Raw genomic sequence first — 27502 nt, 5'->3', positions numbered from 1 at the left:
CCTCAAGTGATTTTAATATGCAAAGTTTGGAATCCATCATGTTAGAAGCAAACACTCCCCAGATAGACTTCTGCCTTTGCCTCCTCACCTGCATTCTGGCTGAACTAGCACCTCATTCAATCTAACCAGAGGCTGGGCAACCCCAGGCATAGCTAGCTAGTGAGTATTTAAATTAGCAATTAAAGAGAAAACTCTGATCAAAAGAAGAGGAAGTCCTCTGCATTAACTCACTGGTTTAAATCGATGTGTTTGGGTTTTCTTCTTCCTAACTCATGAGGCAGCTCTTCCCGAACACTTGGAAATAAATGCTGTGAAAGTCAGGATGTCTCCCCGAAATGGCCTCTTGGCTGCTAAACTCATTCTCAAACATAGGGTTAGACCCCAAGGTTTCTCAGAGATTTACAGAGTTTGTAGATCATGGACCACTAAATTACGGGACCCATTTTCTCCAAAGTATCTCTTGTTTATTGAGGAGATTCTCACCCCAAAAGGGGACCTCAGTTTATGGTGTGGAGAATAAAAAGTGGACGATTTAAGAGACTGCCAACTTAACTACTCTCACCACTAGAAGTGGATCGGGTTTGACCCACTTCCTTCCAGGGAGCAAAAGCTTCAGAGTTATTTAAGAAGAGGCACCACTACCTTCACGGGAAACGAACAATAAATATGCCATCTCCTGCTCCGGGGAGCCCTTGGTGTTCACGATCATTACACCACAGGGCCAGCCCACGCCTTCCATTAACACACAGCTGCGTCTTCAAGCAAAAGTAGACATTATCTCACCATGCTGTTACCGATCAGGTGACCAAGGGAAAAGACAGATTTTTTTTTTTTCTTTTGTAGTGTAAACCAACCTGCAAAAGGATGGTTGTTTTATATTGACTTTTCATCAAGTTGTTGATGGATTCAAAGAGCCGTCTCATGGATTCTTCAAACTCCATCTGTTCCTTGCCTTCGTAAAGCCTGAAAAAAGACACATCTGAGTCATTTCTCAAGCCAACAGGCAATACCTCTGAAAGTGTGTGCCAGCCACAAACTTCATTTGAAATTGAAAAGAGACGGGCGGAGATAGGGGCTTAAGGGGAGGGGGGTTGATCCAGCAGTCGCTGCTTGCATAAGCCACTCAGGGGAAACCCGGGTCCACACAGAACAGGTACCATCCAACTGACTCGGCATAATAAACCGCCCCCTCCTGCCTTTTTTTAAACGCTGAAGGACCTCAAAGGAATGAAACTCATCCAAGCTGAGGGGACCTTAATAATTTCATCCTTCTGCAAGAATCAGAGGGAGACTGTGGTCATCAGATTTTCAAAGTATCTTGGAAGCATCAAGGAGAAATATTTTCAAATATGCTTCCCCTTAGCCACTGCCCGCTTGTCGGATGAATACAGTTGTGTCTGTCCCACATCAGGGGCCGTCATTTTCCCTGCCCTCTTATTTCAGGAGTGTACTTGATACCTAATTTAAAACTTTTTTGCCTCTGATTATAAAGGCCCTACATTGATATTGTAAAAAAAAAAAAAAAAAAAAAAAGCATTACTTATGTAGCGAGACTCCTCATTAATCCTACCATAAAATTAGCAACCGTTAAGGATGGATATCCTTGCAGAGATTTTCAAGGCCTGTCTAATATATACATGTGACTTTTTATAGAAACCATCCCCTTGCATAAAATCAGTCTCTAGGCCCCTGAGTCTCAGTGCCCTCATGGCCCAGCCTTGGAGTGTCGTTCAGCCCAAGGCCTCTCCAAACAAGCTTTTACTGCCAACGGGTGAAAAATCTGCAGCCTAATCTGTGGCATCCTGGTGAAACACAGAGAAGGGCGCTTCTGTGTTCCAAAGTCTCCCATTCAGATAAAGAGGGTCTCCTATCACAGCCTTACACCGCCAGACACCACTGAGCTACCAGCTGCCGTGAAGGTGCTTTCCGCAGATAAAACGCCGACTCACTTAAGGGGTTTATTTGCTCCATCAATCACCAGTTGAGAGGTCCATCACGGCCACCTCAGCACTGTCTCCACTCAATCCCCCACCCATGCTCTCACCCCTCTTTTCTTTCTGCTTCTCTCCTACCTCCTTTCTCCGTCTTTAAATGTGTGTGTCTCTGTTTTTCTTCTTCTGAGTATCATTCACTTTGTCTCTCTGTCAGTCTCTAGGTGTACCTCTGCCTTTCTCTCCCTCTTTGACTTCATCTCTCTTTTTTCTGTCTCAGTCACTCTCTGTGTCTCCTTCTCTTCTTTTTTCCTAAGTAGCGCCTTCCTAAAGCCTCCTGAAGTAAGAAGCTTCAGGAGAAGTCAATGCCGGATGTTTCAATCCATTACAGGGATCCGGAAATTGCTGCTGACTTTCTGGGTATCTACTTCAAGGTCATAGAGACAAGGTGTGAGAGAAGCCAGGAGTCCTAAGGCTTCTCCCCTTCTCTATCTCCACCCGTCCCGTTCCTCCTTCTCCTCTTCCCCTCTCCCCTCTCCCACACCACTCAGTCCTGAACACAGAGATGGTCTGCCACAGACGATGTGTTTTGGAGTCAGCCTGGGTTCCAGTCTCCACTCTGCCCAGTACTAACTGAAGACCTTATAAATAACAGCAAACATCACAGAGTATCACTCTGCCCCAGGCACTGTCTGTATTATTAAATCACATACCCTGATCACCACACCATGGTAAGCGGCCCCATCCTTATTCCCATTTTACAGATTGGTGGCTTAAGCAACATGCCCAAGGACCCTGCACCAGTAAGTGTTGGAGCCAGAATTCAAACCTGGCCGTCGGCTCCTGAGCCCGCCCTCTCAATCACTTAGTAGACCACTGTGTTCAGTCCTTTACTACCTCTCTTAATTCCTGTCAGCCTCAGTTTCTCACCTGCAAATGCAGGCTGTAACAGCACTGTGTCCAGGGATTATGAGGAGCCCAGCTCACATGTGACGTGCTTGGCACACGCTGGGCCCTGGTAAATGCTAGCCATGGTCTTGTTGTTGTTAATTGTTGGAGTATTACACAGATAAAGACATAAAAAACTCTCACTAGGGTTGAGACTTGCCCAAATCCCATCAAAGTGGAAAAGATGAGACCAGGTCTGGCAGGAAGGAAGGGAGGGTCTGAATTCAAAGTGGTGATGCTTTCCCTGTGAGACGGTGCTGTGAGCTTTTCTTTGTGCCCAAAGCTAAGCTAATGGACGGTCCATCCCCCAAGGCTTTTGCCTTGAAATCCCTTGCTCTTTCCTCTAGCCACAGCCGCCTGGAAACATTTAATTAGCGACATCGTAATTCCTGTTCCTGGTCTATGGTGTCTCCCTCCCACATTTAACAGCCAGACGTGGCTGCCCATGGTGAGCTCATCATTATTTACATCGTTACTTACCACGTATGGACTTTCTCTGTAAGGCATACTTATTTGTATATTTGTGGCCGTATGTGTGTGTGTGGCTTGGGGGGTGGGTGGAGGGGATCCCACCAGGTCCTCTTCTTGGGAATCACTGGTACTGCCAACAAAAATGGTCTCCAGCACCTTTCTCCTGCTGGTGACCCTACCCCCCCCCGCAACCCCCAGCCCACCTCCCATAACTGAATAGTCCCATGGCAGCTCCCTCCCTGGAATTCATCATTCTTAACAGAGAAACACAGAAATGGGCTTTGTTGGGAGTCATCTTAAAGCAGTGCTCCAGTAGGAAAGTTCATGAACTCCTGCTGAAGAGATCTTTGAGGCTACCCTGGTTCCTGACATCCCTGTGTCTGGTTATTTAACTCTCCTTGGATTTTATAAGCTGCACAGATATCCCTCCAATAAACTCCCTTTTTTTTTTTTTTTTTTTTTTTGGCTTAGACTAGCCCTTGTTGGATTCGTTGAAAACTCCTGTCCAGTCAGAACTCTGCAGGGTGAGACAGGCTTCTTCCTGCAGCTCCCTGGGGTTCTAAGCCAAGAGCTGCTGGGAACGCCAGTGAGCACTGGGTCCATGTTTCCTATTGTACAGATGAAGAGACTGAGGGCCTGAGTGTGGAGGTGCCTCGGCTTCATTACCATCTTTTAAAGGTTATTTGACTGAGGTGGGAAGGAAAAGAGACTTTTAGGCGGTAAAATCAAGTCGAGGCTTTCCACTCAAATTTAAACTTAGGAAACTGAATTTAATTTCTACCAGCAAGACATGTGATTTGCTCTAGGTCACAGCCTGCACCAGTGGCATAGCTAGACCCAGAACTCAGCATTCTTCTCCTTCTACGCTCTGAGAACCCGACAGCGCAGCACAGGTGACACAGATCTTATGAGGCCAAGACTGGGGTACCTGCCTCCCTGGGAATCCAAACTGCTCCATGCTATTCACGTCACAAGTTAAGTACCTTAACACCACACTCTAGTCAAGGGAAGGAAATACATTCTATACCTGCTGAAGTTTTATAGAGGGTAAAAACAATTCCGTTGGGGAAATGGCTTGCGTTTTACAGTTGACTACATCATTAAGCAAAATCGTTGCAGTCTTATCAATTGTGTGTGTGTGTGCGTGTGTGTGTGTGCGTGTGCATGTGTGTGTGAATCTTTAAGCCTGGGCTTTTATTTGCTGGGAATAGGAAGAACAGTTGAAGAAAATGACTACAGTTGGGAAGAAGAAAGGAAGCACAAAACTATTTATTGTAAAGAGCTTTGCTGTCTAGCTAGACTCCTCCATAGACTGGCTATTTGGCCTCAGACAAATTACATCTCTGAATTTTACCTTCCTTGTTGATAAAACAGAGATATAATGCTCATTCGAAGGGTTATTTTAAGGTGAAAAAAATGAGATAATGCATCTCAAGTGCTTAGTACTATAGCTGGCACTTAATAAGGGTTAAATAAATATCAGTAATTCTTGTTGTTGATTCCTAAGCACAGAAGTGATCATACTGGCAAACTCTCTGATCTGAGTGTATGTAAATAAAAGGAATATTTCTTAGAAGGAGTGACTAAGGAAAAAAATACATAAAGCCTTTAGATTATGTGGAAGAAATAAACTGATGGTGGCGGGGGGTTGGGGGGTGGCATTCAGCACCATGGGACCTCCCCCGAGAAGCATAAGGAGAAAAGAAAAATAATGTCTTGTCTACCTGCAAGGCTTTAAATGTGGCCTTGAAGTCAAGGGCACAGCAGATGTAGTTTCAAGGTCCTTCTTTAACACTTGCTCTCTGTATATAGCTTCAGGAGGGAAACATTTTTTCTGGCTTCAGAGCACCTAGAAACCAGCTGATTCTGCCAGGGGACGAATTATTGAGGGGCCCAAAGGCCCTGACCACAAGAAAAACTGGAACAACCTGCAAGGCACTGTTCTGGGGCGTGCAAGTCCAACCACGGCAGGCACTCAGCTCCCAGGGCTACGATAAATATAGCGAGGCTCGGCTGGCATGTGATTCATTAAGGAGACACTGTGCACAGCTGAGCACTCACTAAATGCAAATGGGGCCCCACATGGAGTGTACAATGCTTTGCACCACCTTCTCCGTGCAGGCACATAAAGCCTCAGCCGAAAACGGAGACGCCAACCTCAGGCCAGCAGCCCAGGGAAGCAGAATCGAACCAAGGCAACCTCAGGCTGTGCAGAAAGCCAGGAGGAAGAGTCACCTTAGAATCCAGGGTGGAGGGTTTCCTGAGTACCGGCCCCTTTACATTTCTATACCTCGTACCTCGGCCACTTCCAGCTCCCCTGAGCCACGTTCCCAGGCATCCTCCTGATTTCCTACCCACCTCTTGGAGGCAACACAGACATTTAAGTAAGACTGTGTAGCTTCCAAACCCTGCTGTGACACTTGTCAGCTGGGTGGTCTTGGCTACATTTCTTCATCTCTAGAAGGCTTAGTTTTCTCACTAGTAACATGGTACTAGCCCCACACAGTTGTCCTACATTAAAATAATGCACGTAAAGCAATTAGCACAGTGCCTGGTGCAGAGTTAACACTCAATAAATTGTTGTACCACTATTTTACCACTACGTATAGTACCACTGTTTACTTCTGGATCCACTCCTTTTTGCTTTCTAAAGTCTTAGGAGGAAGAAATCAGCCACTTCATAAAAGCAACTGCCATTTATTGAGCACCCACTGTGTGCCAGGCACTGCAGTAGAGGTAAATAGGAGTAAGACTCAGCCCCTATCCCCAAGAAGTCATGAGGCAAACCGAAAGGTAAATCATATATTGCCGTGTAGCGAGAAAAGCTGAAAAATAAAAGTTTAATATTATTGTTGAGTGACGCCTAAGGTTCAGGCACTGTGCTCAGTTCCTCACATGGATTAGCTCATTTGATAGAGGCTCTTATTATCTACATCTTACATATGAGAGAAGAAAAAAAATTAAAGAGGCATGAACAAGGGGAATGGAAGCTGAGAGGAGGGAGCAGGGGCTCCGCTGACATTGACCTCAGTGAGCCACCTACCTGAAGGCCCCTCTCAGCCCTCAGCACCTCACCCCCCTCCCATGCCACCACCACAGCCTGTCCCCCACCTCCCTCCTTCCTCCCAGAAGTCCTGGAAAGGCCCCCAAGATTAGACCTGGGCCTGGCTTGCCTCTGTCTCCCTTACCTGGTCACATCTTTTGCCTAAATTTGCTCTTGGCAAGACACACACCTGACTCATTTCACAAGAGCCTGGGAGCAAGACCAGATTCATTGGAAGCTTTTAAAAATGAAAATTCTATTTTAAATGTCTCCATGATCTTACACAGAACTGAGCAAAATTACTTAAATAATGAGATCTCACCACACCACTTTGTTACCCTGCCATACAAGTCAAGATACTTTTGTGTGCCCAGCGATGCCAGGACATGAGGAATACTGTAGAAGGGGAGGCCACTTACCCAGTGAATTTCCTTAGATGAATGATATGCACTGCACACAGCATTTAATGCAGACTGTCACAATGACTGAGGCTTCCCCGTTAGAATACTTCATTCTTTATCATCACCACTTACTTGCCTGTCTTCTCCACTGGAGTATAAGCTCCATGCAGGCAGAGATCAAGCCTATTTTGTCATAATATCCCCACGACTAGCAATAGGCATGGAACATCAATAGTGAGTTTTAAGCAAATGCATCAACAAATGATAAATTATTAAATGAATGAACTTCAGCACTTTCAATGTGGATGTACAGAAAAGTCTTAGGAATCCATAGAACTCATAGAAGTTCAGCTAATTCTAAAGGTACCTAAACAACATCGTGAGGATGGTATTAATAGTCATCTTCAGCTCTGCCACCTTTATTTTTTATCATAACTTTTACCACTGAGATGACTAATACCGTTAACAGCTGCTACTTATTAAACACTCACTATGCACCAGGCACTATGCTAACCGCACAAGTTCACCCAGCTAGTAAATGGCAGAGTCAGGATTTGAGCAGAGGAGTGTCTGGCTGCAAATTTCACTCCTTCAACCACTAAACAATACTGCCTCCTGGAACAGAGCGAAGTAAGAGCAGATCACCGGGACCAGAAGAAGTCAGGTGGATAGGAAAGCATCATTTGCCCCTGGGATGATATTCTGCAACTGTGTAGGGAAGTGAGATGGCTAGCTCTCTCACCTTTTTCTGTTCAGGCTCTAAATTCATGGTTACTTGGCCAGTATTCCTACCCCTGAGCCAATAATTCGCTCTATTACAAGACATGTAAATTAGTGACTTTACAAAGAGAACCATTAAGCCATTCGTGGTTTCAGAAGAGTAATTACTCTGGAAAATTCACAGCAGTCTAAGACCAGAACGTACCTACCTCTCTATTACCTCTCTGTCTCTGTCTCTCTGTGTGTCTCTCTGTGTGTCTTTCTATCTCTTGTCTCTGTCTCTTTCTATCTCTCTCTACACATCCCCACCATTTGGGATAAAGAATAACTGTAGCCAAACCAGGAGCTGAGTCTGTCTGAAAATCATCCTTGCATTTATAGATCCTGCTTACAGAAAGAAATCCTTCAGTGCACTCGGCAGGCACATTCAAATCAAAGCAATACGGCTGGAAAGGGATCATGAAAGAGAGGGTCCCCTCTCTGGTTCCGCTCTTCCCCACGTGGTCATCGTCACATCGCCACCCCCTCTCCCACCACCAAGGTCTATGGACCCGAAATGAATCAGAAATTGCAGATTAAGACGTGGAATTTTGGTGCAATGAGCCTGGAGTGAGCTGCCCAGCTCAACAATGGCCAGAGAAAATTTCATTTGAAGGGTAACAAAGCTGAAATGTGAGGAGTTATTCTCAGAAGAGTAAAGTTGTACCCTAGTAGAAAGGAACTATATAAGGAAGGGCTAGGATAACTACAAAGTTGCCAGTGTGAATTGGCAAGCAGCTCTGGTGGCCAGAGAGTATTTCATGAAGACCTGATTGAACTGACTACTACCAGCAGTCCACAGGCAGGGCTCAGACCAGGTCCTGGTGCCAATCCTTTTGTCATTGACAAAATTATTTCTACTGGAGCTGTTACTTCTCCAGAATCTGACATTTGAGGTGGAATTGCCCCTTAGGGCAAACTGCAAAGAAGTTTCACTAAACAGTCTTCTTCCTGTAAATCACCCCAGGGAAGAAAGATTTGTAGATGAGAGGGGGGAAAAAAGGCGAACTCAGCATGTGGGTATCCTGTTTTGAAAAATGTCTAGAATGAACGCACAAAAATTAATGCAATCACTGAAGAAAAAAAACTGCCTCAGGTAGAAGTGTAAACAGCTTAAATTTAAAAAATAGAAGTTAACAATATGGAGGAAATGAAAAAAAAACCAATCCATCTAAAACATTCATTTTACTTTTAAAATATGGCAACCCTGTATAATAAATTAATAGTAAGTAGGTAATGAAATGCAGGCAAAAGCTAAGTTATGAATAGAGTGTGATGTATGCCCTGTGCCATCCTTCATTCTACTGAGAGGAGCTGCAACCTTTATGTAATTTGGCAGGAAGAACTAAGTTGCCTAAGTCTGCACTTAGGTAAATTTCTCCATTAGCATGAAAAATGGTATTCAGGGTCTTTTCCCTAAAAATAATTAGAAATTGAGTGTTCCCAAAACAATGTTCCTAAGGATAGAAACACACACACACACACACACACACACACACACTTCCACAGTTTCAAGACATATAGAGAAAAATACAGATTACATCATCTACTTGAAAGAGAAGCTAATACTCAGCAGTCCTTCCAGCTCTTTCTCTTCAGGCCAATTTGGTCTAAAAAGTTTAGGTACTTGAATAAAATAAAATAGGTCTTGACTGCTTCTCTTACCATTTCTTCCTTTAGGTTTTTTTTTTGTTTTTTGTTTTTTGTTTTTCCCTGTATGCAGGCCTCTCACTGTTGTGGCCCCTCCCGTTGCGGAGCGCAGGCTCGGGACGCGCAGGCTCAGCGGCCATGGCTCACGGGCCCAGCCGCTCCGCGGCATGTGGGATCCTCCCGGACCGGGGCACGAACCCGTGTCCCCTGCATCGGCAGGCGGACTCTCAATCACTGTGCCACCAGGGAAGCCCCCCTTTAGTTTTTTAATGACCTGGGAGGTGTCCTTGATATCTTTTTTTTTTAAATTTTATTGAAGTGTAGTGGATTTACAATATGGTGTTAGTTTCAGGTGTACGGCATAATGATTCAGTATTTTTGCAGATTATACTCCATTAAAGGTTATTACAAGACAATGGGTATAATTCTCTGTGCTATACAGTATATCCTTGCTTCTTACCTATTTTATATATAGTAGCTGTACCTGTTAATCTCATACCCCTAATTTGTGTCCCCCCCCCCCGTTTCCCTCTCCCCTTTGGTAACCACAAGTTCATCTTCTATATCTGTAAGTCTGCTCCTGTTTTGCAAATACATTCATTCATATTATTTTTTAGATTCTACATGTAAGTGATAACATATAGTATTTGTCTTTCTCTTACTTATTTTACTAAGCATAATATTCTCTATGTCATAACAGAAAAAAATTAAGTTGCAGAATAATTACACACATGTGCACACACATACATGCACATACACACTTTGTAAACTGTACACTAAATTGATCATTTCATTACCTCTTAGAAAAGGGATTGTGTCAACAGTACCCTTATACACTTTTATATTATATTCTGATTTTATAACAAGTAAATATTGCCTTTAATTTTAAAAAGATCTTTCTACTCTTTTTTTTGGGGGGGGGGGGCGTGGGGACTGAATGTTTCTTGGCCTCCAGCTCCTTTCTACAACAATCCTTTTCCCCAGGGTCTTTCCTGAACTCTCATTCTCATCACGGGAACTAGAGCTGGAGCCAGAAGGTCTAGCTCAAGGCCATACAACTGGAGGCAGTTTTCCCTCTATAATCATTGAATCAAGATGCTGACTTCTCACCTACTTCCTGGTTCTTGGCATGGACTGCAACTAGAGAAACACTTGCCTAAGAAATGTCAAGTGAGTATTACTCTAAACGGTGGTCATGCCAAAACCATCTAAACTTTGCCCTTTCAGTCTGTGGTTTCCCGAGAAGTATAAGTAACCCCGGGCTACGTGATCTTGTTCCACTGAGAGCCTTGACATTCGGTGTGTAGAATTAAATAGAATTTTTAACCTCTTCTTTACTAATGGTGCTGCTTTGAAAAATGCATGTGCAGTAAAACTCTTTGTTTTGAAATCTGGGAACACCTGAGGAAGTGTCGAGTCCAAACACGGTTAAGGTTTGCGTTACTGGAAACGTCAGTTGAGTGGTAGGATGGCTGAGGGCCAGAGAAGTTGCCAGGAGAGGGCAGTGTGGCAGAAAGACCAGTGGTCTGTGTCCCTGGACTGAATTCTAGAACAGATGTCAGCACCATTGTGTGCTGTCACCTTTAGCAGGTCACATCACTCTGGGTGCTGGGTCCCTCATCTCTAAGTAGACCACATCATTGAGGGAAACTTCCAGGATTCCTAATTGGCTCCTATTGTCAAAGAGTCAGGATGCGGTATGACAATCATCCAAGACCAAGCCTGCTTGCACTGCAGAGTTCCCCAACGTGACATGGCCTCACAGCTGCCCAAGCCAGAGCCTGGGGTAAGTAGGGCTGGATCTTGAAGAGCCTGAGGGTCATCCAGTCAACAAGCCCCATTAATTCCACCTCCCCAAACCATTTTCTTTCCAGCTTTATTGAGATATAATTGACATATGATACTGTGGAAGTTTAAGGTGTACAACGTGATAATGTGATACAAGTATATGTTGCAGAAGCACTGCCACAATAAGGCTGGTTAACACATCCATCACCTCACAAAATTACAATTGTGTGTGTGCGTGTGTGTGTGTGCTGAGAACATCTAAGATATACTCTGTTAGCAAATTTCCAGTACATGATACAGTATTGTTAACTACAGTCACCAAAGCCATCCTCATTGGCACCATCCTCATCCAAGTCCCCATCACCTCTCACCTGTAGAGGTTTCTGACTGAACCACCTTCCTTCCTTCACTCTTACTTCCTTTCAATCCATTTTCTACACACTGGCCAGAGGGACCAATTTAAAAACACAAATGTGATCATACCATTCACTTGTTCATAATCCCCCCCCCCTTTTTTTTTTTTTACTGTATAGCACAGGGAACTATATTCAATATCTTGTAATAAACTATAATGGAAAAGAACTGAAAAAGAATACAGAGATATACAGATATATGTATAACTGAATCACTTTGCTATACACCTGAAATCAACACAATATTGTAAATCAACTACACTTAAAAAAAAAAAAAAGTCAGTATAGCTCCCAATTTCCCTCAGGATATTGTCTAAATGCCATCGCCTGACCTTCAAGGATGTCAAGATCTGTCTCCTCCTGTCCCTCTGGGCAATCTACTGCTACTCGAATCCCTCCATCACTGAATTCCAGTCACTTCTGCCTTTCCACAGCTCAAATGAGTCAAGTTCTCTACTGTCTCAGGGACCTCCCTCCAGCTTTCTTTTCACCAGTTACACCCTCCTCCTCTTTACTTGCCAACTCCTACTCATCACTCAGGTCACAGATGGCACTTCCTCCATGACACCTCCCTGACTCCATGACGAGACATGATCTCCTGTTACATGCTCTCAAGGCATCTCACACACACCTCTCTCTTAATTTCATATGCGCCCACATGACTACCTGCTTAATGACTCCCTTCCCACCTAGACTAAAAAATCCCACGACTAGGCTCGAGTCTCTCCAGTTCACTGTCGTATGTCCAGTGCTTAGCAGAGTGGTCTAGTGGCTACTCAATAAATATTTGTCGGGTAAACACTCGATTGCTAATGCAAACCAAAACCCTGACCACTAGACAAATACTTCAGCGACACAGAAACTTTCATTCATAAGTCAAGGGCTTAAAAAGAAGGACCGAGTTTTAGGGCTCAGTGTGCCTGGGACAGGTATACAATGTGTTGATGCTTGATGTAAGGAAGAATATATGCTGAGTTCCAGGCCTTTTAGAAGCTGTATGCTCAGAGGGAAATTAGATTTCCAGGCCTGGGATGACCTGTGAATTAGTTACAGGGCACACATTCCTCCTGCCCCATGGATACCTCCAAAACGGAAAATGGCACAGTTCCAGGTTCAGAGAAGCAGGACATGCAGTGTGTGTAGCAGACCAAAGCTCCCGGGCAGGGCCCTCAACAGGCTCTCTACTGGTTTCTGGGGTTTGGGAAAGGCCACCTTCTAACATGCATTACAATGGAGGAGGCACCAGATCATCACATTAAATCATATCAGAAGAGGAAATGTTGATCACAGAAGAGGGGTCCTGATCCAAAGAGGTGAGCTTTAAAACCCAGGGCTGCATTTCAGACACCAGACCTTGATGACCCAGCTGTGCGTACCTGGTTTAAAACCAAACACAGAGAGCAAGCCATGAGGGACGAGGGAAGGGAAAACTAAAAAATAATGGACTCTCTAAAGTCTAGGAGAAGGACACTTTTACGTGGCTTGAGCAGTTGTGTTTAAGGTTTCCATTAGATAATTATTTCAACTAATAAATATTTGTTGATCACCTACTATGCACCAATCATTGTGCTATCAAGGAATTTATAAGAAGAAACAAAAATCAACCCCCAAATATGTAAAACGGCAGCTATGATATGTATTTGGGTGTCAATCTTTATTTCTTTCCAAATTCCTTCACAGCACAGTAACTGATGTATAATAGGTGCTCAACAAATATTTATTTGTGATACTTACTTCAAAAATACATGGGCAATGAGAATTTAAAGAGATTTGACCGAGCCAGAAAATACAGGGATAGGTTCCCTGAGGGAGTGATGATTGAGGTGACCCAGGAAAGGAGAATAAGAAAGAACTAGGAGAAAAGGAGAAGAAAGGGCATTCCATCCACAGGTCAGCAAGCACACAGGCCCTGCAGCAGAAGGGAGCCAAGTGGGTCAGAGGGACTGAATGAAGGCCCCTGAATCTGGAGTGGAGAGAATCTGGGTAAGCAGGGTGAAAAGAGGCTGGCAGGCAGCCAGGACCGGACCCTCGCAAGTCACGTAAAGTTTTGCCTTCATCCTAAGAGCAATGACAAGAAATTAGAGGATTTTAAGAAGGTGAGCACCTCAATCAGACCTGAAGTGTGGAAAGATCATTCTGGCTGCAGTGAAGTTTAAAGACTTCCACTTCTGACACTGTGGTAGACACAGTGCCCTAGAAAACCTCTCAATAAAAATGACTCCCAGGGCTTCCCTGGTGGCACAGTAGTTAAGAATCCACCTGCCAATGCAGGGGACACGGGTTTGAGCCCTGGTCCGGGAAGATCCCACATGCTGCAGAGCAACTAAACCCATGCGCCACGACTACTGAGCTTGCGCTCTAGAGCCCGTGAGCCACAACTACTGGGGCCTGCAAGCCACAACTCCTGAAGTCCGCATGCCACAACTACTGAAGTTAACTGATTGGGGAAGAGAAAGAATGAGATCAATCCTGGGGCCTGCATATTAGAGACCCTTGCAGTAAGCTGATACCCCAAATTGTTATACCTTCCTATAAAGGAGGATGAGAAATCTACTGCATGAAAGAAAACTTGGTGCTGGGTGATGAAGGAAAACACATCTCCACTGAGATTTCTTAACCACAAGCCAGTCCTCACCTGGATTTTGTTTGTTTGTGGTTTTGTTTGTTTTTGTTTTTTCCAAATTCATGTGCCTCACTTGGATCGACAAAGAGAAATTTTAACTTAAAGGGGTCTCTGGTTGTTAGTGACCCCCAGGTGAACAATGGAAGGCAATTCTGATTTTCTCTGGAAGAAAATAAAAAACTTTAATTCAACACTGAAAATACACAAGAACTGATAAAGTTGAAAGGGAAATAAGCTTTAAAAAATAATAATAACAACAAAATGCACAAGGACTCAAGGTCACCCAAAACAGAAACAGCAGAATCAGCCTCACAAAGAATCCCCCTATTGGAGTTATCCAGCAAAGAATATAAAAGCTCATATTTAATGTGCTTCAAAATGTAGAAAGGATGTTTGAAAATACGATCAAGAAAGAAAAAAAAAGTTTAAAAATTATATTTGAATAAGAACTCAATGGAATTTCTGAAAATAAATAATATAATGATTAAAATAAAAAATCTCATTCAATGAATCAAACAGCATATTAGATGTAGTTAAGAGGGAAATCAGTGAGCTGGAAAATAGGTTGAAAGAAATTAGCCAGAATGAACCCCCAAAACCAAAAGATAGAAAAATATGAGAGTTTATGAGACATGGAGAATATGAGGTCTAACATACACTAACTGACATTTCAGAGAGATAATAGAATATAAGGGGAAAATGCAAAAATTAAAAAGAATGATGAATGAGAAATTTTATAGAATTGGTATTAAAAATACCAAACTCCAGATCCAGGAAAACTAACTTCTAGCTATATAAACAAACTCATTCTTAAGTACAACATAGAGAAATGCAGAATACCAAAGACAAAGAGATGATCTTAAAGGCTGCCAGGGAGAAAAAAAACAGAATGTCTATAGAGGAACAACAGTAAGACTGACAGCTAACCTTAATAGCCGATCACAATGAAAAAAAGAGCTAGAAGTCTATATCCAGGGAAATTCCCTTCCAAGCTTCAGAATAAAATCAGAGAGACTTTAGCAACTCTACCAGTAAATTTCCTGCCGTTAATAATAAACGATTTACTTCAAGGAGAAGAAAAACAAATATGGACGGTCAAAGATGACAGGAGAAGTGATACCTTTTTTTCACTGTGATTAAAAAAAAACATGAAATTTACCACTTTAACCACTTTTAAGTTTACAGTGTAGTAGTGTTGATGAACTTTTATTGGTAAAATAATATAAACAAATACCAACTGCTTAAAACAATAATAATGTCTAATTTGTGGAATTATCAAAACAGGCAAAACTGAAATACTGCACAATTATATCATAATATTTAAGAAGGAAGTGGAAGTATCTTCTAAAATCCTTTACTTTTCAGAAGGACTGTAAAGATACTAACTTTAGATTTTATTAAGTTAAATATGTATGATAGAATACCTAAGTAGCCACTAATAGAACTGGATATAAAATGTAACTTTCAAACTATTAAAGGCGAAAAGAGAGTGAAAAAATTGAAGACAATCCAAAAAAAAAGAAGGAAAAAGAGGACAGAAAAATCAGTGTTGGCGAAGATGCACATCTAAAATGATGTAAGTTCAAAACATCAATGATCACAATAAAATGTAATACTGCTTCATGATGAACATTATTATCAAATTAGTGATAGAAAAGAACTACCTTAAACTGATAAGACATCCAAAATATTTTTTAAATCTAATACATAATATATACCACCATTTTTATTCAACATTGGTCTAGAATCCTAGCCAATGCAGTAAGACAGGGAGAAAAAGGATTCTAATTAGAAAGAGAGAAACAAAGCTTTCCATATTTACAGATGTTGTAACTGTCTACTTAGGAAATTTGTGAGACTCCATAGCAAAACAGATTCTAGGAGGACAAGGATGGAAGCAGCAAGACCACTGGAGAAAGCTAACACAGTGATCCAGGTGTGAGGTGATGAGAACTGTGAACAGGAAGTTGGTAGTGAAGACAGAAAGATGTGGATGAATTTGAGAGACATTTAAGAGGGGACTTGACTGTGGATTACGTGGGAATAACACAAAAAATGAGGTGTCAAAAAATCCTATTTGTCTGCCCCATGCAACATGCTGGGTTGTAGGTCAGTGAGAAGAGGGGACATCATGAGTTTGGTTCTGGTTACGCTAACTTTGAATTGCCTTGGAGATACGAAAGATATCAAGTAAACTGGACACACAGATCTGGAACTTGTTGAACAGGTCAAGCTGGATTTCTGGGTTATCTGCATAGAAACGGTTAACTGAAGCGATGGGTTTGAATTTGGTCACCTAGGTGGAGGGAGTAAAGTGAAAGGAGGATTGGGCTAAAATGAGCATTTAGGACCTCCGAAGGGTCTGAGAAGTATGAGGAATACTAAAAGAGTTCTATGCTACAGAGACCAAGAGGAGAAAGTGTTTTGAGGAAGTGGAGAGGTTAGCAATGTAAAATGCTGTGGCTCGTGCTATCTGGGATATTCTTAACTGTTGACATAATAATGTTAACATCTGCGGCTTGTTCACAAAAATATGTTTGATCATGGACAAGGTCTTCATTTTTATCACCCCTATGGTACCCAAGACCAGTAGGTCTGCCCTCCCTCCAGAATGTCCATCTGATAGGAAATCAGGAAATAATAATTAACGATACTATTTATGCCAGCAAACTGATTTGGAAAAACATTCTGCTGCGGAAAAGTTCGCCTGTACACACACACGCACATCTGCATAGTTCACTATGATGATCAAATCAAGTGAATTTGACACTATCTGCTACTTCAGGTAATATGGGTCTTTAGACCCATACATTAACAGATCACTGAGAAGTGACTATATATTTTAAAAAACTTGTCCAAAATTGCAGCCAACAATTCATGGTGGCTAAAACATATATGGCATTAAAAAGTAATAAACGTTATGACTGTAAAACAATAATGCTTAGCAGAGATGAGATACTGCAAAAAAAACAAACCAACCAACAAACCAACAGAAAAACCTAAAGGGATTGCTCAGTGAAGTAAGGTAGCACAGGCTGTGTCTGTCCGCCAACCCAATTAAAGATGGGCCGTTTATGTCTTTGAATCTTACAGGAGGCAACCAAAGGGGCTTGTGGGAGGTTATGAAATACATGCTTTTCAATTTTAAATATGCAATTATTATAATCTAAAACACAAACGCTTTGTAGGGCAACATGCACTCTGCTGGTACTCAGAGTCCTTTACTCCTATCCAGGGTTGTGTAATTAACTCAGGGATTAACAATCTGTCACTTCCTACCGAGCTGCCCATTTCAGGTACCACTGGTCAGTCACAGCTCCCTGTGCAGCTACCTCTGAACTCAGTCTCAGTGTCCTCCTCAACACTAGACCACACAGCCGCCCCCAATCCACCCATGTGGCACATGACACAAGCCCTCTTCGCCATCAAGTGTCAGCATGCTACCTCACATGAAAGCATCTTCAACTACATGCCTCCCGAGGACTCTGTAATACACTTAGAATGATCTTTGCATGGTAGGCTCTGCCTATCTCACCCAATTCATCTTCCTCCTAATCTCCCCTGTGCTCTCTATACTTCAGCCACAATAACTTTCTGAAAAAAGCTCTTTCAAGCTCTTTCTTATTCAAGATCACTTGCTCAGACTTTCCCTCCCTGAAGGACTCTTCCTTCTATCCCTGAGTGGCTGGATCATTCCCATCCCTCACATATCAGTTTAAACGTCACTTCAGGGAATTCCCTGGTGGCACAGTGGTTAAGAATCCGCCTGCCAATGCAGGGGACATGGGTTCGAGCCCTGGTCCGGGAAGATCCCACATGCCGCAGAGCACCTAGGCCCGTGAGCCACAACTACTGAGCCCGCATGCCACAACTACTGAGGCCTGCGTGCCTAGAGCCTGTGCTCCACAACAAGAGAAGCCACCGCAATGAGAAGCCCGCGCAACGCAACGAAGAGTAGCCCCCACTCACCGCAACTAGAGAAAGCCCACGCGCAGCAACAGACCCAACGCAGCCAAAAATAATGAACAAATTAATTAATTAAACGTCACTTCGTCAGAATCCTCACAATAACACTGTGAAGTAATCCCAATTTTAGACGAGGAAACGGAGGCACAGAGGTTAGGTCACTTGCCCACAATTATACAGGTAGTTACTGGGATTATTCACCGCTGTACTGGACCACCTATCTCAACTACTTGCTTAATTCCCTTATAGGCATTTATCGTGGTTTGCAACGACTTGGTGTATTTTTTTATTTTATCCCCCCCCCCCACAGTATTATATAAGGGAAGCATGAGGGCAGGGCTACATCTGCCTTGTTCACTGCAGTATCCTAGCATAGAACTTCCCAATAGTAAGACTGAAAAATGTTTACTGAATGAATGAATGAACAAACGAATTGAACTGAACTCATATGTCTTTGCAACTGACTACATTAGGAGAGTAGATCTGAGATACACAGGAGCTAGTTTGGAGATTTGAAGGACAGTGACTGTATGTGCCCTGTAACTAAGTCCTTTTTAATTTTCCATCCACCCCAAAGACACAATAAGAAACAAGCCCAACAACTGAGTAATGTATTATTAATACTTCCTAATAAGGAAACAGATTCTACTTCAGGGTGATGACTACTTCAAGTGCATCTGAAGTGGATCACAAAGTACGTCTAGTCATCCTGATTCGGTTCAGCATACCGGACAGTTAGGTTAGCTTGGTGAATTTCACCCCTCTGGCAAACCGGACCCTTTATTATCCTGCATGTCCATATTAAGTTACAGGGGATTTGCAAACACGTATCCTAAATCTACGTATTTATTCAGTAAATGGATCTCCCACCCAAGTCATTCTCTGAGGAATTGTCAACCTAGGCATTTGACAGAAAGTTATTTTTGTGCAAAGGCAAAGATTCTACCAGCAAGCTAGCCCCAGACTTCTAACAAGGAGTTAACAAGGAAAGGAAATCGGCTACTGCTTCAACCTGAAAGAATGAATATCTTGTGTCGTCCTTGGCTTTTCCCTTAACTATCTATAGCATCTTGTTCTGCAAAATTAAGCCATTTAAAGGGACAATGGAAGCAAACAAGACCAGCATTTTACACTTTGCTGTAAGCAGAGTGTGAGATTGGTAAGAAATAGGAAACAACTGGCTCAGCTTCTGAGGGATGGTGGGGGGAAGCCAGTCTTGGATTATACCCTGGCAAAGAACAATCCACAATGTTAAGTAATTCACATGCAGATGATGGGAAATCAATCATCAAAGCCTGATGCCTCTGCCCCCGATGGCCCCCTGTTTGGATACTAGGAAAGATGCTAAACTCTGGGAAAGGGTTGGCTGATTCACCAAAGATCTCCTAAGTGTGAAATATCTTTGCTCCTGATCAGTTTTCAGTTCCCAGGACCTCACCGTAACAGTGAATACTGCTGACATTCCCTCTCGGAAATGCTCCCTTTCCCGGGTCCTGTAATGCCAATCCTACCTGCTTCCTCTCCTATATCTCCAATCCTCTTTCCTTGGTACTCTCCCCTCATCCATCCCTCCAACATGCGAATCTCCTGCATTCCGTTCTGAGTTTTATAGCGCTGCTCACCTTGTGCTACAGCTTCAAATACATCCTCTTTCTAACAAAGGAGATCAGTTTCTACCAAACCCATATCTCCATTCTCCACTCCCCTGAACTCCAAATCTGTATCTAACCGCCTGCTGTGCATTTCCATCTGGCTACGCCAGTAAACACCTCCAGCATCACATGTCCCAAACACATCGTCTTCCCCCAAAAACCTGCTCCTCCCCTCACGCATCACGCTGATGAGCAACACCTGATAAAAGTGGACCACAAAGTTCAGGGTCAGATCAGCCAGTTGGCCCCCTCCATCAATTCCACTCCCACATTCAATGCGTTTGGGCAACCCTGCCATCTATAAACCCTCATCTTCTTACTTTCCTTCTTCTCCAGCCCCACCGTGACTACCTCAGTTCAAGTCCTCCTGCCTGGACTACTGCAATAGCTTCGTAATTGATCTCCTGCCTCCCCTCCTCCGTCTCCCACATACTAACTTCACTTCTGCCCTAATCATTCTAAAACGTGAATCTAATCACGTTAATCCCGTGCTTTGGAACTTCAGTGGCTCCCCACTGCCAAAAGCAGGGGTTTCCAAAACTGCTAGGAGGAAAAAAAAAATTTTAAGTATGATTCTCAACAGATGCTTATTTACATATAAATTATATCCATGCACTATTCTAAGTCAAATGTTTATAAAGTTTAGTTTCTTTATCTTAGGACAAAATGAAGAAATTTTAATATTTTTGTCTCATCCCAGTAGATTAGTTTGTACCTCTGCTGGGGTATTCACTCTGTGCTCTGAGGAGGGAGGGTAGCATTTATGCCAATATCCCCCAGCATAGAGGATGACATCAAACTCGTTGGTCTGGCATTCAAGTTGTTTCACAACCTAGCTCCAACTCCCCTCTTCAAACACCTCCTCACTCCTCCACCACCACAGCTGCACCCACTAGCAACTGTTCCAAAAAGTGCCATTCATGAGCAAGCACAAGATAGCACAAAGAGCTGAGACTTTGATGTCAGATCCCTCCCTGCCAACATCTAACTGTGTGACCTAAAGTCACTTTCTGCCCCTCTCTGGGTCTCAATTTCCCCTTCTGTAAACTGAACATAAAATGAAGATGATAATGCCTATACTTTGCAGGGTTGTCGTGAGTATTAAGTGAGGTAGAGCAAAAAGTGATACAGGGCCATGCAAAGAGGAGAGGCTTTTACAAATGGCACCTCAGAGTAAGTTCTATGTCATATGTTGGCCCCTCTACTTGGAATTCCCGATTCTCTTTTCTTCCATGGCCAGGCTTCTTAAATACCTTTCAATGTCTAGTTTAAAAGATCACCTCCTCTGAGAAGAATGACTGATCCTCCCGAGGTGGAGCCTGTCATTCAAACCTGTCTGCCCCCGAGAGCCATTTGTAAGCCTCCACTGAATCACATCACTGATCATTGCTTATCCCAGGCATGTTGGCATTTGACTGCTGGCATGCGTGTCTTTCTTGACCACTAAGCTGCCACTGCTTGAGGAAGTCTGACATTAATTTCAGAGTTCCCAGCACTTAACAAAGTCCCTAGCACATAACAGGTGCTCAATAATAGTTTATCAATATTTCCATCTGCAAAGGGAAAGAGGACTGTTTAAAAGTGCACGTAGGGCTTCCCTGGTGGCGCAGTGGTTGAGAGTCTGCCTGCTGATGCAGGGGACACGGGTTCGTGCCCTGGTCCGGGAAGATCCCACATGTCGCAGAGCGGCTGGGCCCGTGAGCCATGGCCACTGAGCCTGTGCGCCCGGAGCCTGTGCTCCGCAACGGGAGAGGCCACAACAGTGAGAGGCCCGCGTACCGCAAAAATAAATAAATAAATAAATAAAAGTGCACGTATACGCACAATTTCATGTTATAATAAGGACAACTTACTTAATGATTTACAAAGTGCTTTCACCTATGTTTGTAAGAAACAGGTTGTTACCTCCCCCTCTGCCCTGTAGCAACTCATAAAACAGATAATAACTTAGAGAAAAGTAACTGTTTGACTATATCCCTTTGATGAATTTTCTCTTCCATCCTGATCTGATGCCAAGTTAATGTTATAATAAAATAATTCCATTAAGTGCAATTGTGCAGTTTACTGAGCCATTACTGTCATCAAAAAGTGAAATTACATTCAAAGCCTACATCAGAGGTTTACACAGGAATAAATGTCATTAACATGGCAAACAAATTACATGCAGGAGAAACAGAAATAGCAATATGACTGGAATTCCAACCCATCCTCAGCATAAACAGCTGATTACATTTTAATATTTATTCATACATGAACAGTGAAAACAAATCACACTGGCAAGTACCTTCGAGTGACATTCATATTTGTTCAAAAAGGTGGAGGCTTATGTATTCTCTCTGACTGCAGGCCACACTGGGCATGCCTGAGCTTTATGCAGACAGCCTTGCTGCCTAAAATATTCATGTCCTGCAGGATAAACTAGTATATATAATATTTACATAGGAAGAAGCTGAACTGCTGGAAAGATGAGGCGGAGGCCAGGGGAGGGAGGGCAGGATGGGGAGAATAAAGCAAGACGCAACATAAAAAGGCAAAAGCGAGCATCAGAGAGCATCAGATCATCGGATGCTGAAGGCAATTGGAGAAAGGGCAATGATGTCTGGCCCTGGGTGACCAGAGCCAGACTGGGGGTGTGTGCTGGAGGTGAGAACCGTGGTCCTTTGAGCCTGTGTTAACAGAGTGGCAGTCCCAGGGCAGGCAAATGACACTGTGCGTGCATGCCATGGCCAGCCTTCCCAGGCCCAGGTGAGGGCTGGGGAGCAGGAGGACTCCTGGAGATGCCGCTGCTCCCATTAGGATGCTGAGCTCATTCCTCTTTGCCTGACCAAGGACTTGTTTCCAAGGGGTGTGAGCTCACCTGGACCAGCCCCACGTCAGCTTTTCTTTGTTCATTTCTCGGGAGGATATGAGGACAAAGTCACTGGTGCCGGGACAGCTTCGCCATGCTGGCGAGGACGCCCTTCCCGGCAACTCCTGCTCCAAGTCATCATTCTCTTCACTGAAGTCCTACTGTGCTTAGGGACGGAGGGCAGCACCTAAACCCACACAGCCTCGCACCTCTCAGCAGACCCAGCAGCTCCCAGCAAGTTGACCCCTCCAGCTGGAGTCGCTCGCTCTCAAGACAGCCCCATCCTCTCGGCCAGCCAGGCTTCACACTTGCACAGCCTGGAAAAAGTGCCAGTTCTCCAACCTGCTTAATCAGGTGAGGCAGAATGCACAGCTTGCTCTACTGAGTCTTAGCTGTGTGACCTCTGAGCTTGAATTGAAGCCTCAGCCTCCTCACTTGTGAAAGAGGGATCGAAGTGCCGTCCCACTGCTTACTGAAGGAGTGCCTACTGTGTGCTGGGTGCTGTCCTCAGCGCTTGGAATGCAGCACGAAATAGTCAAAGACTCCTGTCCTCATGGAGCTGACATTCTAGCAGGGAGAACGCTAAAATGTCATAACTTATTATTGTATGTTAACATGTGATTAGTTCCATGGGGAGGAAAAATGACAGAAAGCAGAGTGAACGGGAGGGCAATGGGAAGTGCCAGGGGCCAGGTGACAGGCCCAGGCTGCTCTCTGGGAAAGACTGGATGCTGCCCTATGCCCCCTTCCAGCCCCTCCTCCCCTACTCACGCACACAGGCACCCACCACACCCTGGGTGGCTTGTTCCTCACCACATACAGGAAGGGGGAGACCAACCCCTTAGGGTCTTCTGAAATACAAAGAAAACTGTGTGATCAGGAGCATGACTGCTGCGCTGGGCTCTTGGGCCCACTTCAGTCTGTCTGTCTCAAATCTAGGTATTTTTGCTTCAATTTTATTTTATTTTTAAGAAAACAAAACAAAAATCTGCACTAATTTACCTGGTTTCATAGGAAAACTTTTAAAAATTTTTTACATATTTTGCTGTCCGTTTGTATTGAATAATTTGCTACATTTGTAAAATGTAAGAGGTATATAGAATATATGTATATTTCTAATGTAAAAAACAATTTTTTTCTTCTCAAGAGTTTTTCTTAAGAGGAGAGAAGGATATTTTTTCAGGAAAAACAAACTTTAAAATAAAAGAAGGGGAGAATAAAATCTACTTCTCCCCTTTTCCCAACCTCTGTCTACCCCTCTTTCCCAGGAACAAATCAAAAGGTGGATTGTCTTGTAAAGAACGTAAACTTTTAGTCCAGAATGATGTCTTTTTCTCAATGCAGTGAGCTGTAGATTCTCTAGTTTGACCCCTGGGGGTGGGAAGGGGGGCACTGAGGCAACATGGAGAGGAGCTGGGGGGTAGCAGGGTAATGAATTTGTTTTCTTTAGTGAAGGAGGAATACAATCAAGCGTTTTGTATTCAGAATGTTGTGCGATACTTTGGAATGGAACATTGGTGTGTTCAGAGATTTAGTTTAAAAACAAAACAAAAAGATGGATCAAATCTGTACAGTTTATATTGTTCCATATTTTTTTAAGTTTGTATTAAAAGCATGATATATAATAAGAAAAAAACAAACCAAAAAAAAGAAGTGCCAGGGGCAAGGGTTGCCACTGTACATAAGGGAATGAAGGAGAAGTTTGAATAAAGCTGTAAAAGAGGAGAGCGGGTGAGCAAGTAGTTGTCTGGGAAAGGGTGCAAAGGCCCTGCATTGGGAACTTGAGTCACAGCAAGGAGGCCTGTGAGGCTGGCACAGAGTGAGAGAGGAGTAGGAGGAGGTGAAGTCAGGAGATGAGTTCCTCCACTGCATTTTGTGTGTGTGTGTGTGGTATGCGGGCCTCTCACTGTCGTGGCCTCTCCCGTTGCGGAGCACAGGCTCTGGACGCGCAGGCTCAGCGGCCATGGCTCACGGGCCCCGCCACTCCGCTGCATGTGGGATCTTCCCGGACCAGGGCACGAACCCGTGTCCCCTGCATCGGCAGGCAGATTCTCAACCACTGCGCCACCAGGGAAGCCCTCCACTGCATTTTTGTGAAGGCTGATGGAGAGAATGAGTGAAATGCACTTAGCAGGACATCATAACCGCGGGCACTCGCTATGTGACAGGCACTGTGCCACATGCCTGATGTCCATTAGCTCGGTGAGTCTGCACAACCACCCTGCAAGGGTTGTTCTGTACCTGCCTGTTTTACACACAAGGAAACTGAGCTTTGGGCAGATTATTTAATCTGCCCAAGGTCATAAACCTTCATAACTGGTAGTGACAGGATTCAAAGGCAGAATTCAAACCCAAGTAGCCTAGCTCCAGAGACAGTGCCTTTATCCCCTGAGCTGAATGACTCGCAAGCAAAAGATGTGGATGTGTGTGGTGAAGGAGAAGCGTGTGATGGCAGAGCAGCCCCAGGAGAGGGATAACATGGAGAAGGAGGGGGAAGCAAGAACTAAGCAGGTCTGTAACAAGAGCAGAAGGCATGAGGCCAAAGAAAAGACAGGCAGAGCGAGCATGGAACAGAGGGAGAGCTGGGTACGCAGCTGCTTGGGCCACAGGGGCCTGACCACACACACAGGGGAAGTGGGAGCCACAGACAAAAGCAGAGCCCATGCAGTGGGCCAGCAGCAGACCCAGGTGAATTCCTGGAGTCACAAAAGTTCCCTACACTGAGTTCCTCTCAATGCACAGACACCTGGTAAAGGTGTCCCGTCCTCCTAAAAAATAGAGAGCAAGAAAGGTTTTGTATAGCATGAACAGTAAGCCAGATTGTGAGCATGAATCAAGACACTAAAACTTTTTCTTTCTAATCTAAGTTTTTGAAACAAGTACCCTTTCTGTCTCTCCTAGGTGAAAACATGATTAACAGCTAACAGATTTATTTTGCTCGCGGAATAAATACCAGACACTACATGGAAGCTTTGTACATATAATCTCATTTCATCGTCAAAACACTAAAAGCTGGTTTATCCTCATTCATGGGTGGGGAAACTGAGGCTCAGAGAGGTTAGGTCACTCACTAAGCCAGGTGCTGACAGGGACAGCAAGTGTCCAGTGTGAGCACTGACCATCACTGAGCCAACACTGCCCAGTACAGTGTGAACATAACCATGTCCCACACTATCCCCTATACTCCAGCCTACAGCAGCACCAAGATTTACAAGGAACACAGACAAGCAGCAGCAAACGCTATTTTGCAGAACAGAGCTCTGGATCTTCTCTCATTCGGGAAGTCATCCCCTTACAGAAGATATGCAGTCTCATTACTATGTGCCTGGCCAGCAGGAAGGGAAGCTCTTCTTGGAGTGTCCACCACGTGGATCAGGGAAGCATGGACTACCACAGGCTCTGAGCAATTCCACAGGCTCAGAAACCTTGGGGATCAGCTCAGCTGGTTGTCTGAGGTTCAGGATAAAAGGCACTGCAAGGGGGTTTGTAAAGAAACTCAATGCCTAGAACATAAACACTTTGTCTCCTTCTGAATGTTCCTCACTATGCTCTATACCTCCCAGGGGCCCAGTCAATCTAGAAAAGCCCAGTGGATACCGGTCATATTTATGGCCACTCAGCATCTTTTGGACTCACTTCCTACAATTTAGAATTCCCCATATTTTGAAGCCTGCCTCCCTATGACAGAAGCTCAAACCTGCTCTGCCAGCTTCCATCACAACTATGGCACAGGTATGTGCCCAGAGACACCTGTACAGACTTTGACTCAGGAGCTGCTGACATAAGAAGAGGGGACAGGAAAATCATTTTCTTTGGCTATGTGACAGAAATGAATGATCCTTACAAAAATTCCAATCCCATAAAAAATAAATGCACAGAAATCTCTTGAATTTCTATACACTAATGATGAAAAATCTGAAAGAGAAATTAAGGAAACACTCCCATTTACCACTGTAACAAAAAGAATAAAATACCCAGGAATAAACCAACCTAAGGAGACAAAAGACCTGTATGCAGAAAATTATAAGACCCTGATGAAAGAAATTAAAGATGATACAAACAGATGGAGAGATATATCATGTTCTTGGATTGGAAGAATCAACACTGTGAAAATGACTATACTACCCAAAGCAATCTACAGATTCAATGCAATCGCTATCAAACAACCAGTGCCATTTTTCACAGAACTAGAACAAAAAATTTCACAATTTGTATGGAAACACAAAAGACCCTGAATAGCCAAAGCAATCTTGAAAAAGAAAAATGGAGCTGGAAGAATCAGGCTCCCTGGCTTCAAACTATACTACAAGGCTACAGTAATCAAGATAGCATGGTACTGGCACAAAAACAGAAATATAGATCAATGGAACTGGAGAGAAAGCCCAGAGATAAACCCATGCACATATGGTCACCTTATCTTTGATAAAGGAGGCAAGAGTATACAGTGGAAAAAAGACAGCCTCTTCAATAAGTGGTGCTGGGAAAACTGGACAGCTACATGTAAAAGTATGAAATTAGAACAATCCCTAACACCACACACAAAAATAAACTCAAAATGGGTTAAAGACCTAAATGTAAGGCCAGACACTATCAAACTCTTAGAGGAAAACATAGGCATAACACTCTATGACATAAATCACAGCAAGATCCTTTTTGACCCACCTCCTAGAGAAATGGAAATAAAAACAAAAATAAACAAATGGGACCTAATGAAACTTAAAAGCTTTTGCACAGCAAAGGAAACCATAAACAAGACGAAAAGACAACCCTCAGAATGGGAGGAAATATTTGCAAATGAAGCAACTGACAAAGGATTAATCTCCAAAATTTACAAGTAGCTCATGCAGCTCACTATCAAAAAATCAAACAACCCGATCCAAAAATGGGCAGAAGACCTAAATAGACATTTCTCCAAAGAAGATATAAAGATTGCCAACAAACACATGAAAGGATGCTAAACATCACTAATCATTAGAGAAATGCAAATCAAAACTACAATGAGGTATCAC

The 27502-nt window shown here is 43.5% G+C and overlaps 1 protein-coding gene across 1 annotated transcript in view; it reads right to left on the bottom strand.

The window, feature by feature from the left end:
• DOCK2 (dedicator of cytokinesis 2) overlaps positions 1 to 27502 on the bottom strand; it is a 420075-nt gene that overhangs the window by 318919 nt on the left and 73654 nt on the right. The window contains exon 23 of the mRNA XM_059061186.2: positions 855 to 963. Within this exon, the coding sequence (XP_058917169.1) occupies positions 855 to 963 (109 nt within the window). The remainder of the gene's footprint in view (positions 1 to 854; positions 964 to 27502) is intronic.

Source organism: Kogia breviceps, chromosome 4, assembly GCF_026419965.1.
Source record: "Kogia breviceps isolate mKogBre1 chromosome 4, mKogBre1 haplotype 1, whole genome shotgun sequence".
Taxonomy (NCBI): Eukaryota; Metazoa; Chordata; class Mammalia; order Artiodactyla; family Physeteridae; genus Kogia; species Kogia breviceps.
Note: the sequence above shows the minus strand (reverse complement) of the source record. Positions and strands in the feature narration are given on the sequence as shown.